At 39.9% G+C, this 13,932-nt stretch overlaps 1 protein-coding gene across 1 annotated transcript; it reads left to right on the top strand.

Moving 5' to 3' along the window:
- The first annotated feature begins 1,020 nt into the window (after positions 1 to 1,020).
- On the top strand, positions 1,021 to 13,453 carry ACAT2 (acetyl-CoA acetyltransferase 2). Its single transcript, XM_072141230.1, has 9 exons — positions 1,021 to 1,169; positions 4,073 to 4,207; positions 4,550 to 4,731; positions 5,772 to 5,889; positions 5,980 to 6,123; positions 7,245 to 7,367; positions 9,719 to 9,873; positions 11,909 to 12,019; positions 12,153 to 13,453. The coding sequence occupies exons 1-9, from the start codon at positions 1,115 to 1,117 to the stop codon at positions 12,324 to 12,326; spliced, it is 1,197 nt and encodes a 398-aa protein (XP_071997331.1). The 5' UTR covers positions 1,021 to 1,114; the 3' UTR covers positions 12,327 to 13,453.
- Positions 13,454 to 13,932: the final 479 nt, after the last annotated feature.

The raw sequence follows: 13,932 nt of genomic DNA, 5'->3' as shown, positions 1-13,932 counted from the left end.
TTTTCAGCAGCTTTTTCTTCTTCCTGTTATTCACCAGGAATGTCTGAAACAGTCCAAAAAATTGTTTAAAAAATGACAAGCTGTAAATTTAATTACCGTATATACTCAAGTATAAGTCAAACCGAGTATAAGCTGTGGTCCCCCAGTAATGCAATACCTCATGCAACCAGCTCCTTACGGATGGAATGCCCCATGCAGCCAGCCACCCCCTACTTTTGTACTAAAAAACTCAGCTTATACATGAGTATGTATGGTATCTAAACATAGATCCATAAATTAAAAAAAACACAATAAACTTAAGTTCCACAAAAACAAATATGTTTGGTTGCTGTTTCCAAGCAAAGAACCTACTCTTCTCATGGAGCAGCAAATCATGTTGGAACGGGTCACAGCTAACGCTCCACCATTTATGTACATAAAAATATTTTATTTTATATTTGGCTGCGCAATGGGTAATTATTAGCTGGGAGACCACAGACAAGAATATCGCAGTAGTTCAAGTGGGAGATAAGGACGTGGATGAAAGTCTTTGCATCTCAGCGAAATTTCATGCAAAGGTTCTATGTCTGCCACAGGAGCACTAATACTGTAACAACTGTAACAGTGTTGTTACGGATGGTCAACTGGCAGACATCAACTCCTTGCATCATATTTCTGTATGATGCAACGAATCCCATTCACGGCACTGTGCTTGTTTCATGGGATATAACCAGCACACAGGTCTGATTCATTCATTTGCAGGTGGCCTAAATGTAGATGTGTTATTTGTATAACAATTCAGCATTTAGTGGACTATAAGTGGAGCTGTGTAGTACCGTTCAAAGTGCGTAAGCCAGACCAACACGTGATATATGAGATATGTCATATAACAATGCATATGTCTTTGCATGAGTTTTACACAGATGCAACGCAAGTGCCACACGTTTCCACACCCTTGATTGTCAGTAAATAAAGAATATATCCTGGTTTTAGGGTTAACATGGGACATATCTCCTCCAGGCCAGTAGATGGAGCAGTAGCCTTTTCCAGCAGCCGGGACAGCCCATAGTACATATGATATAGTAACACAGAGAGAAGTAGAGATCAGTGTCAGTATCGCAGTGTGTGACTGAAGATGAGCGCAGCTCAGGACCCAGTGGTGATCGTGTCCGCCGCCCGCACGCCTATAGGTAGGATCATCCTCTCACCGGGGCTTATAGAGAATACTATAATACTACGCGCTTAACTCTTTCACTTCCACAATATACTTTGAATGGAAGGTAAATAGAAACTAGACGTGACAGTGACTCAGGCAGTGTTCACACCAGTGTTTGGGGTGCAGCCGGGATGTGACTGAGAACCACAACATTTACTGATTCCACCTCACGTACAGCCACACGCCCAGTATCTCTGCACCGCTTATTGTACACTGCTACAGAGACAGTGATGGTGAATGTGGCCGCACAGAGCATCGGCTTGGGTCCTGCCGGTACCCGGGTCCCGTCACACAACCTGCGGCCTCTAGGTGCGATGTAAATATATATATATATATATATATATATTGAGAGAGAGGGATAGAGACGTGTGTATATATATATATATATATATATATATATATATATATATATATATATATATATATATATATATTATACACACAGACGTTTCTATCACTTCTTTAGTCTCCCGTTCTTGTTGTAATTACTGTTTTACTGTTGGTGGACCTCTTGCTGACTCCATGGTTTTGCATACACACGGGTAAAGTAGGGATTATTACTACAGTGAGTAGTGTGTGTATCTATACGAGGTGCAGGGCGTGTATGTACTACACATAACAGATCAGCTGCTCTGTACCGAGCCAATGAGTAGTTACTCGCCAGCGTGGGGCGAAGGGAGGAGCTGGAAGGCAAGTCAGTCATCTTTCCTGTTCTCGCCTGCAGATTGGCTGACTGCCCTAGAACCATATGTGATAGTGGCTTCCTGATTGGTCATTACGCTGTTGAATTCTTTACCTGTGTTGTGATTGGCTCTGGGTGTAGAACCATCTCGCCTGGCTGCTCTGTCAGTGGACGCCTTGCTGTGTATGTGTGAAGCAGAGAGGCGGGGCCGGTGCTTTCCCGGGAAGTTCTCCTGGCCTGGCCTCTTTGTGCAGTGCACTGCTCACCAGTCACCTGACAGCAGGATCTTGGCCAGTACTTAGCTAGACTGTTTAACTAGATAAAAAGACTGATTAAAAGAAATCTGAACATAACATTAAAGGTTTATAATGCCACAACTTTAAGTTATCCCCTTCATGTCACAGCCTTTGGTTCATTTTTCACATCCTACCTTCAAAAATCTAGCTTTTTAATTTTTCCATGTACAAAGCTGTATGAGGGCTTATTTCTTCACTAATTGTACTTCTTGGACTGCTGGCACACAGTTTTGAAACCGTTTTTGGGCCATTTTTAAGCAATCTGTTAAAAAACGCATGTGTTTTAAAAACGCGTATGTAAATTTGAAAACGCATCTATATATATATATATATATATCTCTATCATATAGATATATAGATATATAGATATATAGATAGATAGATAGAGATATATATCTCTATATCCATTTTTACCAGTTATAATTATCATAATGGGGGGGGGGGGGGAATGGAAAAACGGATATGTTTTAAAGAAAACTGGTGCGTTTTAAAAAACCCATGTGTTTTCAAATGCGTTTTTTAACGGTCTGCTTAAAAAACGGGTTCAAAACGCTATCTGTTTTTGACTGTTTTCCCAATTATCCCAATGATGTTGGGTTATGAGGTCATGTACAGTGAGATACTTCATGATAGAATCTACCCCTCAAATATTTTCCCCACAACAGAAGTTAGACTCACAGGTCTGTAGTTTCCAGGATCACTTTATGATCCTTTTTTGTATATTGGTACCACATTTGCTATGCGCCAGTCCTGTGAAACATAACCAGTCCTCAGGAAATCTTCAAATATTAAAAATAACAGACTGTCTTTCACAGTACATAATTCGTGTAGAACCCCGTGTTGTATCCCATGGTGCCTGGTGATTTGTCTATCTTAGTGGTTGCGAGGCGGCACCGTACCTCTTCCTGGGTTAAACTGTTGACATTCCAAAGAGAATTTACTTCATTCCTCATCATGTCTCCCACCAAGGGATTTTTCTAAGAGGGCCCACATCATTTATTGGGATTTGGGATCAAAATTTGAGTTTATTCTTGCTCTCCTTTGCAATATTTAATTTTTATTTTTTTTTTGTGGCCTGCTTTTTACAGAATTATTTTTTTCTCCTTATAATCATCTAGCGCTTCATCGCTACATTCGTGTATTAGCACCTTAAAAGCCTTATCTTTCTGACTTATTGCTCTCCTTACAAGACAACTTAACCAGATTGGCTTTTTCTTGTTTCTCCTATGCTTTTCCCCATATGGTATGTGTTTCTCACAGGCCTTTTTTTAAAATATTTGTGAAAAAGTCCCAATTTTTGGGTGATTTTGTCTTTGAGAACATTGTCCCAGTTTATGCCATTTAAGGTCTTCCCTTAGCTGCTGAAAATTTGCCCTTCTGAAGTTAAGAGTGTTCATTGCCCCTCTACTGACCATCTTGGTAAAGTATAATATTATTTATACGATAATTTCTAAAAAGACTATAACCATCTATAGTAACAGCCCAGTCATAGCTACTCGCTGATACCCACCATCGTATTTGCACTCCAAAATTAAGAGTTTCAGTTCCTCCATTTTGTTTGTGAGGCTTCTGGCATTAGTGTACATACACTTTATATGGTTTCCTTATCCCTAGAATATGATTTCTCAGGCAGCAAACAATGGCTTACAGGCCGCCTGTCATTGAACGGCTGCATTTGGCTGTTTCCCTCGCAAGCACCACCTCACAGTGTTGGAGACAAGGTTATTGTCATCTCAGTATCAAGTGGGCAGTGAATGGGGCATTTCAGTCCCAAAAATGTGGGTGAGGTAATAGTTTGTATTGCAGTGATTTGATCAATGTAGAAATGTTCAGTTTTCTAACCTCTATGAACCAATAGCATCATTCTTTGATAATAACTAGATTTATTTTTTTAAATAGGTACATTCAATGGAGCCCTGTCGACTGTACCTGTTCACGACCTAGGAACAGTTGTTATCAAAGAGGCTCTGAAGAGAGCAAACATTAAATCAGATGAGATCTCGGAAGTTATATTCGGCCATGTTTTAACCGGAGGTAAGTGTACGTATATTATAGTGGTGCAGGTGACTTTTTTTTTTAACTGCATGATTAATATGATTTGACAGAATAATTAGTGCCACATATAGTAGCAAAAAGCGACAGACACAATTATAACTTGGAGGCTTCTTCCTGAAATGGACTTTTTTTTTTTTTTTTTTTTTTTACTAATTGTAGTGTGAACTTCCATTTCTTTGTAGATTGGTCATTAATGTAATATGGTTTCCATTGTTTTACTGGAGAAATAAGGAGTAGTGCATATAGTACACAATAACATTAGGGCTGAAAATGTCTCATCTCTCTTTTGAGGTAAATTTTCTATTCTGTTCTGTATTGCAGGCACTGGACAGAACGCTAGCCGTCAAGCCAGTGTAGGTGCTGGGATTCCCTACTCTATTCCAGCCTGGAGTTGCCAGATGATCTGTGGCTCAGGCTTAAAAGCTGTAAGCCTCGGTGCGCAGTCTATAATAAGTGGAGAATCTGATGTAGTGGTGGCAGGCGGGATGGAGAACATGAGTCAGGTAATAGTCTTGTGAATAATCTACTACTATACTAGGATACTACAATGTATTGAGGAGTGGTGTGTCCATTCCATGTAAATTGCTTTGGGTTTTACAATTTTCGGAGTTCCTTGGCCATGGTAGTGTGAAAGGATTTAGTCTTGATTTTTATTTTCTACAGGTTTGGCCTTAACAATAAACTTAGACTTGTGCCCGATGCAAGGCAGAGGGGTTGTTGCGAATACGTCCAAACATGTAGCTTGCAGCCTGTGCAGGGTCTGATCAGCCCCACAGCATGTCACTACATAACACAGGGGAACACTGCAGCGGTAGATCCTGCCTAGTAAGGCAGGAGTTAAGTATTAAATGTGATGTAATATGTGTCAGCCAATCACATATGTTCACACCTTGTATCTGTAAGCTGGGATGCAATTGGAGGAGTAACCACCACCTGACCAGTAGGAGTAACAAAATCCCTGCTTAGGAAAGTTCTAGAGAGCAGTCTAGTCTAGTTAGACAGGAAGACAGACCAGAGCAGGAGAGCTCAGCTCCCTGCCTGAGTGGAGTGAGTTAGTGTAAGTTATTTTTGTTCAACGTCTTCCTCCGTCTGGTCCCTGCTACTACGGCTGTCACCATCACAGGCACCCTATCCACCACACAGGGACTCATCCTCCAGACCCCAAAGGGTTGCCCCAGGGAGAACCGCTCTAGCAGCCTCTCCCTCATCATTTCTTGCCAACACCACCCTGCTGGAGACCTACCAGGCTGTAGGACAGCCCTCTGGTTTCCCATACCAAGCACCGGCCTAGGCCGCAACCGCCAGCTGTCGCCAGGCCTCAAGAAAAGGCTAGGCCCCGCTGGGGGATGTTGCACTTGGATCGTGTGTTATAAGTGTTGTTCCACTATAGTCTGCTGCCATTTGGTGTAGAAAATACAAAATTACAATAAAACAAAAATCTGGGTAATCTGTGATGAAAATGGCTGCAGAAAGCTGATCTATAAATGCTTAGATGTTCCCATGATCCCAGTTTGGCTTTTATGTGTGTAAATTTTATTTCCAGGCTCCTCATTTAGTTCACATGCGAGCAGGTTACAAAATGGGGGATGTCCCTTTACAGGACAGTATACTTTGTGATGGCCTTAATGATGCATTTAACAAGTACCACATGGGAATAACTGGTAAGACTATTATTTTGTTATCTGTTTGTTTTTCATTTCTAGCATATCCAAAGTCCTTAATATTTTACACTTACATTTCTGCCTTTATAGCTGAAAATGTGGCCAAGCAGTGGAAAATCTCCAGAGAAGAGCAAGACAAGCTTGCGGTCCAGTCACAGAACAGGACTGAAAGTGCACAAAAGGCGGGGTATTTTGACAAAGAGATTGTACCTGTTGAGGTTCCCTCAAGGAAAGGTAACCAGTAGTATATAGCATCTATGTAATAGTGCACATTGTAGGCCATTTGAAATATAGTACAGAAGTGATTATTTAACCCTGTAAGGACTTTGCCGTTTTTTGTACATAGTAGTGACAGCATTTACTATTCCATGTATCAGATGGGAAGCGGGAGATAAAAATGTGAAAAAACGCATTTACACCATTTTCTTGTGCGCTTGGTTTTTACGACTTTCATTGTGCTCTCCAAATAACACGTCTTCCTCTACTGTTTGGGTTGCTACAATCATGGAGATAGCAATTGTATTTTAATAAAATATGGACTTTGTTTTGTTTTCAAAGGGCGAACGGCATATAACAATTTCGTAAAATCCTTATCACTTCAGAGCTATACTTCAAACTACAGTTGTGGCTGTAGCTTCTTTTTGTTTTTGTAGAATGCTATTTGAGGTCGGGTGAGAAATGCAGCTAATCTCTGGCCATGGTAGTGACATTCCATGCGTTTAGAGGGAACTGTTGAAGCCAGTGATTAATTTCCTATAAATGTAGTCATATGGTCCTTTAAAAAACATGATTTTTGTTCACTGATATGACCACCGCTGCTGCAGTGATTTCTCAAACAAATAACTAGTTTTACAAATGAAATAACCAGTAGTGTGCCGTGTACAGTACAGTGTCATTTTTTGCAAGAAGAGCTGACGATTACACTGCTACCATACTGAGGATTTTTTTTTTTTAATTTTAACTGATCCTATGGCTTCTAACTGTACACATGGGTCAGTGAAAACCATTCAGACTTGGACATGCACTAGTATTTGTTTCCCGAGGCGGCTGGGTGAATTAAAAAGTATAGCCACATGCTGTTCAATATATTAAAAAAAAAAAAAGGGGGAAAAAAAAACATTGGTGTTTTACACTGTCCTGCACATGAGTCATTGGAGCGTTACTTTTTTATTAGCCCTACAAACATCACTATGGCCATTTAACTGTGGCACAGTTCAGCAAATTTTGGATCATCAAAACATCTCTGTGTGATAAAAAAAAGCACAACATTTAACCACAAGTGTTTTGAGAGCATGATGAAAAATCTATGACTGGTGTATAATAAACCAATATTAACTTTATTTTACGTTGAACAGGCCCTGTGACCATAACAACTGATGAATTTCCTAGACACGGAAGCAGTTTAGAAGCAATGGCAAAATTGAAGCCCTATTTTATAAAAGATGGGACTGGTACTGTTACTCCTGGTAATGCCTCAGGTTAGTGGTATAGTAAATATATGTAAGTATGTAACTGTTACATTTTCCTGGTATTTTAAAACAATAGCTTTTGGGAGGTAGAACAACTTTGCCCATTGTCCATTACCTATATCTAGCAGTTTCTTTCATATCCTCCTCAGTTTTGCGTGGCTTTGCATTAGGTCCTCTCCTGGCTTCTCTGGTTACTCTTATGAACCCCACATTTCACAATTAGTTAACAAGGGTAGGGGCTGCTGCTGCCTGATCACAGAGGAGGAAGGAGGGGGAGGCCATATGACAGTGTGTACAGAGTGTTTCCTGTGCTGTGGATACATAATAGTGAGGTACAATTCCCTATCATTTTCTGTACATAGAAGCAAATAAACCTTAGTACTCACACAACACAGACTATAAATTTCTTGTAACTATTTTAGTTCTGATTTCTACTACATATTACATGCTCTATGCTCCATGTGATGAAACCTGCCAAGCTAGTAAGCATATACTTGTAGGAATCTCACTGGATTTGCTGCTAAATTACTGAATGAGAGAAGACAAGGTATCATGGGATCTGTGGGCAGAGTGAATTGGACTCCGCTTCAGGGCAGATACAGGAAGAGGTTAGGCTGCATTTACACAAATGAATGCCCAGACAGCTATGGCTGGGCGGGCATATGTCTGGCGCCATGAAGAGGAGGAGGTGTGACGCCCCCGCCCCCACTCTCCATAGCAATCCACAGCGCTGTATAGCTCTGTGCGCCCATTAACGACCTATGGGGGGGGCGTATAGTCGTCTGATACGCCCCCCCCCTCCCCTACGGTCGTGTGAATGAAGCCTTTGTCTCTGTCCACTTTACCACTGGTGATTTTTGTTTAACACTTTCAAAACAGAAAATGTCATAACTTTGGAAAGAAAAGGGTGAGTAACAGCATATGGGCATTGTTCTGTTTGTTTGGCAAAATCATTATAACTTCGGAGCTACACTTTAAACTATGACTGTCTGGCTGTTGTAGCTTCTTTTTAGGTGACATAAGTTTAAAGGGATCTGTTTGAAGCCAGTGATTGGTTGCAATGTTAACCTGCCCTTGAATGGCACATCATAAATCCTCAGTGGCTGATGTTGGATCTATGTTTTTAAATAAGTAATCATCTGGTCACGGACTCCAGGGAAGTTTCCTTTAAATCACAGGTCCCCCACCAGCTGGGCCGCAGCCCAGGAGCAGGCCATAGAACAACTGTTCCCTGGTGATAAACAAACAAGTGCTGACTGGAGGAGGCACAGGACAGAAGATGACTGCTGGTCACATGACCACATCACATGCCCTGCACCTGCCTGGACAGGTCATGTGATCACCACTATGTTTGGCTGTAGTTTGTTGGTTTCAGTGCATCCACTATGGCCAGTGTTGTGGTGAAACGTCAATGGGGGGCAATGTGTAGTGATGACAGTTACACATCATTACTATGATAACAGAGCAGGACAGTCTGTTTCATGCTCTACTCCCAGTGATGATGTGAGGGAGAACCTGTTACTGAGAACTGAAGGATCATTGGAGTTGTAGTTGGTGGCCATCTCGGAAATAACACTGCCCAGTTTTGAGAATCATAAAAGCTAACTATTTAAGCTTTGTTTTGTGAATAATGACATTAAAGGGAACCTGTAATCATAGATTCTATTCTATGAATAGAAAACATACAGAAGTATTTCTTTACATCACATAGAATCATACAGTACACTTAAAAAGCCTAAAGCAACCAGAAAGCGCCCCCCCCCACCAAAAGATCCAACAGACCCAACAGACATGTACATCCTACAGTATACATCGCTTCCCATTCTTAATTTGCCAGGTATGGCTGATACTCCAAACTAGTTCTTATTTGGAATATGGTCCTTGAAGGTAATCCACCTGCCCCATATTTTCTCCAACTTTGGTGCACAATTCTGCTTCACATATGACCTACATATCCTAACCGAATTACCATATTCATATGGTCAATATACCCGTTCTTATCCGGAGGCCGGGGTCTTCTCCAGTGAGCAGCCATCACCTTTTTGGCCTGATAAAGGGATTGCTGAATTGCAATATTGTTAGGTTCTGTGAAATTGTGCACATTAAGTACCCAAGTAAGCAAGTTAGTGGGGTCGCTTCAATAGTAATTGTAAACACTGTACATATAAAATGTATTACATTCTTCCACTGTTCGTTCATGAATAGGTAAATTATTACATTTTGTATACATGATTCTGTAGCTATAATGCTATTTTCATCCATCACAAGATGATATAAATGATATATATTCATATATGAAATTCTATATTATTCTATATTTTTATGATGATTTTTAATAATTAAATTGAGATACCTCTTAGGTATCAATGATGGAGCGGCAGCAGTGGTTCTTATGAAGAAATCTGAAGCACAACGCAGACACCTTGTACCTTTGGCACAGATAGTCTCCACTGCCCAAGCTGGTTTAGATCCTTCCATTATGGGAGTGGGACCGATTCCTGCTATTAGGAAAGCCGTGAGTTGCTCTTCTTTTATAAATATGGGTGATACTAATATTCAAAAAAAGGCAGCACGCCCAGTTGATGAAAAAATAGTGAAGGTTTTTATTTCGCCTCATGTGCAGGCTTGTATAGCTGAAACACAGCCCATGAGGTGAAATAAGAACCTCCACTATTTTTTTTCATCAATTGGGAGTGCTGCTTTTTTTTTTTTTTTTTTTTTTTTTTAATACTGTTTTACTTGCTGATGGACAAGGATTAAGTATGGCACGCTATCTTCTGATTCGTCTGGACTGGACTGCTGTTTTTTCTGTTTATGAGTAATAGTAGTGTTATCACTTTAAAGGACATCTAACATCAGAATACCTTATAGTAGATGTGTATCAGTCACCTCCCCGTCCCATGGCCGTTTCCAACATGCAACTTTTATAACATCCTAGAACAGCCGACTTTTGTCAAAATTATAGTTTTAGAAATATGCAAATCAACTCGAGGTGCTTTGAAAAGCACCTCCGCAAACTAACTTGTGCACTCATTGATGCCTCCTGGTGAGAGCTAATAACCCCTCTAGAGAGATGAGAACTGTGGCTGCACAAGGAGAACGAGGTGGAAGAAAAATCAGCCACAGTTCTCTTTCTGGTGGGCGCTGGTGAGTGCTCATATAGGTGGTGCCAGGAGGCACCAAGGCATGCATAATTTAGTTTGCGGTGGTGCCTCGAGGTGCTTTAAAGAGAACTTTGAGTGGATTTGCATAATTCTAAAACTATAATTTTGACGAAAATTGCCGGATCCAGGATAAAATAAAAAATGCATGTTGGAAAAGGGACGAGGAGATGAGTGATGCACCTCTACCATCAGGTAATCTAGTGGTAGATGTCCTTTAACTAGTGGATAATGCAAACTATTATTTTCTTTTTTTAATGCATTTTGTTTATAGAATGGGAAATTGTACAATTTTTGTTTTGTCTATACACCTTGCTTCAATGCCTGCTTGATGTATAGAGCATGTGCAGTGATGTTCTCTTGGGTTTACTATCATATTTGGGCACTGATAAATGGAACAGATTTTTGATTCTAAACTAAAGCTGGATAATAGAATGTTGGATTCCTGTTACCTAAATGTGGAAACAAACCCTTAGGACATATTCACACAGTACCTATACAGCAGTGCTACATAGGTACAACCATATTGACATTCTAATTATCCCAAAATCTAAAAATGCCCAATATATCCAGAAGATAAAAATAATTTTCCTTTTTAGTGAATGCAATAATAGAAATAAACATTCATCGCCAATCCAAAAAATTTGAATAAAAATTCTGGGTCTCAGAATACGGTGACGCAAAGCAAACATACCCCAAACCCTTGACTATATAGTACTATTCTTCTCATATGGGGAAGTGCTTACCATCGCCCATGGTTAACTAATATTCCATTTAACCAGTTCCAGTGAATAAGAAAGAATTGCACCAGAGAAGAAGACTCAATTCCCACTGGCACATGCTTCAAATCTAACCCCTTTCTTTCAGACCTCCCTCATAAACCAATTGTAACCTTCAGATGGAGTACCAACTTAAAACCAATACTTGCTCCCAGCCAATTGAAACCCGTTTCTAGAGCCAAGTCCATTTCCACTAACATTTTTAACAATCCAGGCATATATAAATGTCTGTGTTCAGTGTCTGTGCTGTGAAAACATCATGCACAGCACCATGTCATTAAAAAGTAATGTTACCAATGAGATATTTATTATAAATGAGGCCATGGACTGCTCTTCTGATTTCACAGTCTACCTTCTTGAATGCAGCTGTGGCCTCCAATATATTGGTTGCACCATACAGACCAAACAAATCAATAAGCACAGGTCTAACACTAAAAATGGATTCCTAAAACAGAGCGTATCCAAGCATCTAACTGTAGAGCATGGGAGAAACGTGTTACCTATATCTATTTAATCTGTAATATGTAGATTATTACTTAATCTGTCATGTAGGCTGCTCTTGTCTTCCAGCAGCCAAAAGAGAAATAGCATTGTCTGGTCTGCCTTGCAGGTTGAAAAAGCAGGATGGAGCCTCGATGAAGTCGATGTCTTTGAAATTAATGAAGCCTTTGCAGCTCAAGCAGTGGCATGTGTTAAGGAGCTGGGACTGAACCCTGAGAAGGTTAGTCATGTGTTCAGCAAGAACAAGCATATATAGAAAGCTAATCTCGGTTATTTTGACTGTGGATAACCTTTTCACCAGTTAGAGAAAATGTACATATGTACTAACCTAATTTTTTTTTTTTCTTTTGCAGGTTAATATCCAGGGTGGAGCTATAGCACTTGGCCACCCTCTTGGCGCGTCTGGATGTCGTATTTTGGTCACTCTTCTTTATGCTCTAGAGAGAACTGGTGGAAAGAAAGGAATTGCTGCTCTGTGCATTGGTGGTGGCATGGGAATTGCAATGTGTGTCGAAAGAACAAGCTAAACCTTTAATTCAGTTTATATGAGTTCTGTATGGGTAGAAAGGACACTTCAGAAGATATTTATTCTAATTCAGCATATAAGTGACTAAAGGAAAAAAAAGTACATTCCTCAAAAGACCAACATAATTTTAACCAGTTCTTATTTCTTGATTTCTCAAAGATTTTATTAGTTATCAGACTGAGTTATACAGCACTGAGATGACCATGTAATACTACTCCTCAGCACCTTATAATAGCCAATGTGGTAAGGGTACAGATCTACATGAAGAAATCTGGTGTGAAGAAATAAGGTGTTTGTAGCCCGTCTATCATTGGCGTGTGAGCACCACTTACGTGCCAACAACAATATAAAGACTGATACAGCCAAGAAACACGGGCTGGTATGGGATCTGTGCAGTGGGCTCATGCATGAGACCATAGAAAGATGTAGGATGCTGCTGAAACAGTGTGCATGTAATAATGTAGTTTTCAAGAAAAATGTTGTACATGCGATAGTTTTCATGTAAGAAACTGGCAGATTTCTGTTCTGGTTCATGAAACGTAAAATTCTTGCAGAAATCTGCAGAGTATACAGGAGGCCTTAGCAGAAATCCAGCAGGATCACACTCCCTAAGAGCTAAAATGCAGGACCATGTGGTGGCTGAATTTCAGTCAAACCCTGTGTTAAGATGTACTCCAAGAATTACATTATGATGCAAGGAGCTGCTGTAAAACCCTCGAATGACAGCGCTGTACTACAACTACAACTGCGACTGTTCTGCTGAGGAGAAGGGACTCCCTGCATCATACATAACTATGAAGGTTGAAGTGTTCAGCCCATGAAATCCAGCCTCCAGGTGACCTGTGACTTGCAGACCACACACAGTTGTGCGTTTTAGCCCTAACTTGTGGCATCATCCCACTATAAAACAATATTGTTTCCCATAGTAATAACAGACAGTGCCCTCTATTGGTTATAAAGCTCACTACATTTACATGAATTGGTCAAAGAATGTATTTTTAATTTATATCTTAAATCAACTGCCTGGGGAAAAATGATATTTTTCATTTTAATGCAGAAGACCAGAAATAAGTTGAAATTTTTTTGTATTAATTTCTGCCATTTTAATAAACTATACAAAATACTGTATGCCATCAAATGTCATTTGTGTTCCTACAAGACTGAGGTCTTTTTTTTTTGGAGGGGGGGGGAGGATCTGAGGGAGATGGATCAGAAAATACAGCGGTCAAAAAAATGTTTTATTAGCTGTGGGGCTATACTGGAGATCAAAATTAGAGAACACACAATTTCGTAAATGTCAAGGTCATTGTGTAGTTCTACGTGACTATATCCTAACATGAGTAGAATATATATACAATTTATGAAATAAGCTTAAAATACTGCTATTCTAAAGTCCAGAATTGAAATTTAAATAATTGTGATAGAGAACACTTTCAGATACCTGCAAGTTATTTGTGTTATTCTGGCATTTGGTGCCAACGTAATTATCTGACTGACAAACCCTAAACTGGCAGCCTACCAGTTTACTGGCTTATACTTGAGTATAAGCCAAGTTTTTCTGCACAAAAAAATTGAAGAGTCAAGAAAAAACAAACAGTGTACTCACC

The sequence above is a fragment of the Engystomops pustulosus genome, chromosome 3 (genome assembly GCF_040894005.1).
Source record: "Engystomops pustulosus chromosome 3, aEngPut4.maternal, whole genome shotgun sequence".
Classification (NCBI taxonomy): domain Eukaryota; kingdom Metazoa; phylum Chordata; class Amphibia; order Anura; family Leptodactylidae; genus Engystomops; species Engystomops pustulosus.
The sequence above is the reverse complement of the archived record's forward strand: the minus strand, read 5'-3'. Positions and strand labels throughout refer to the sequence as shown.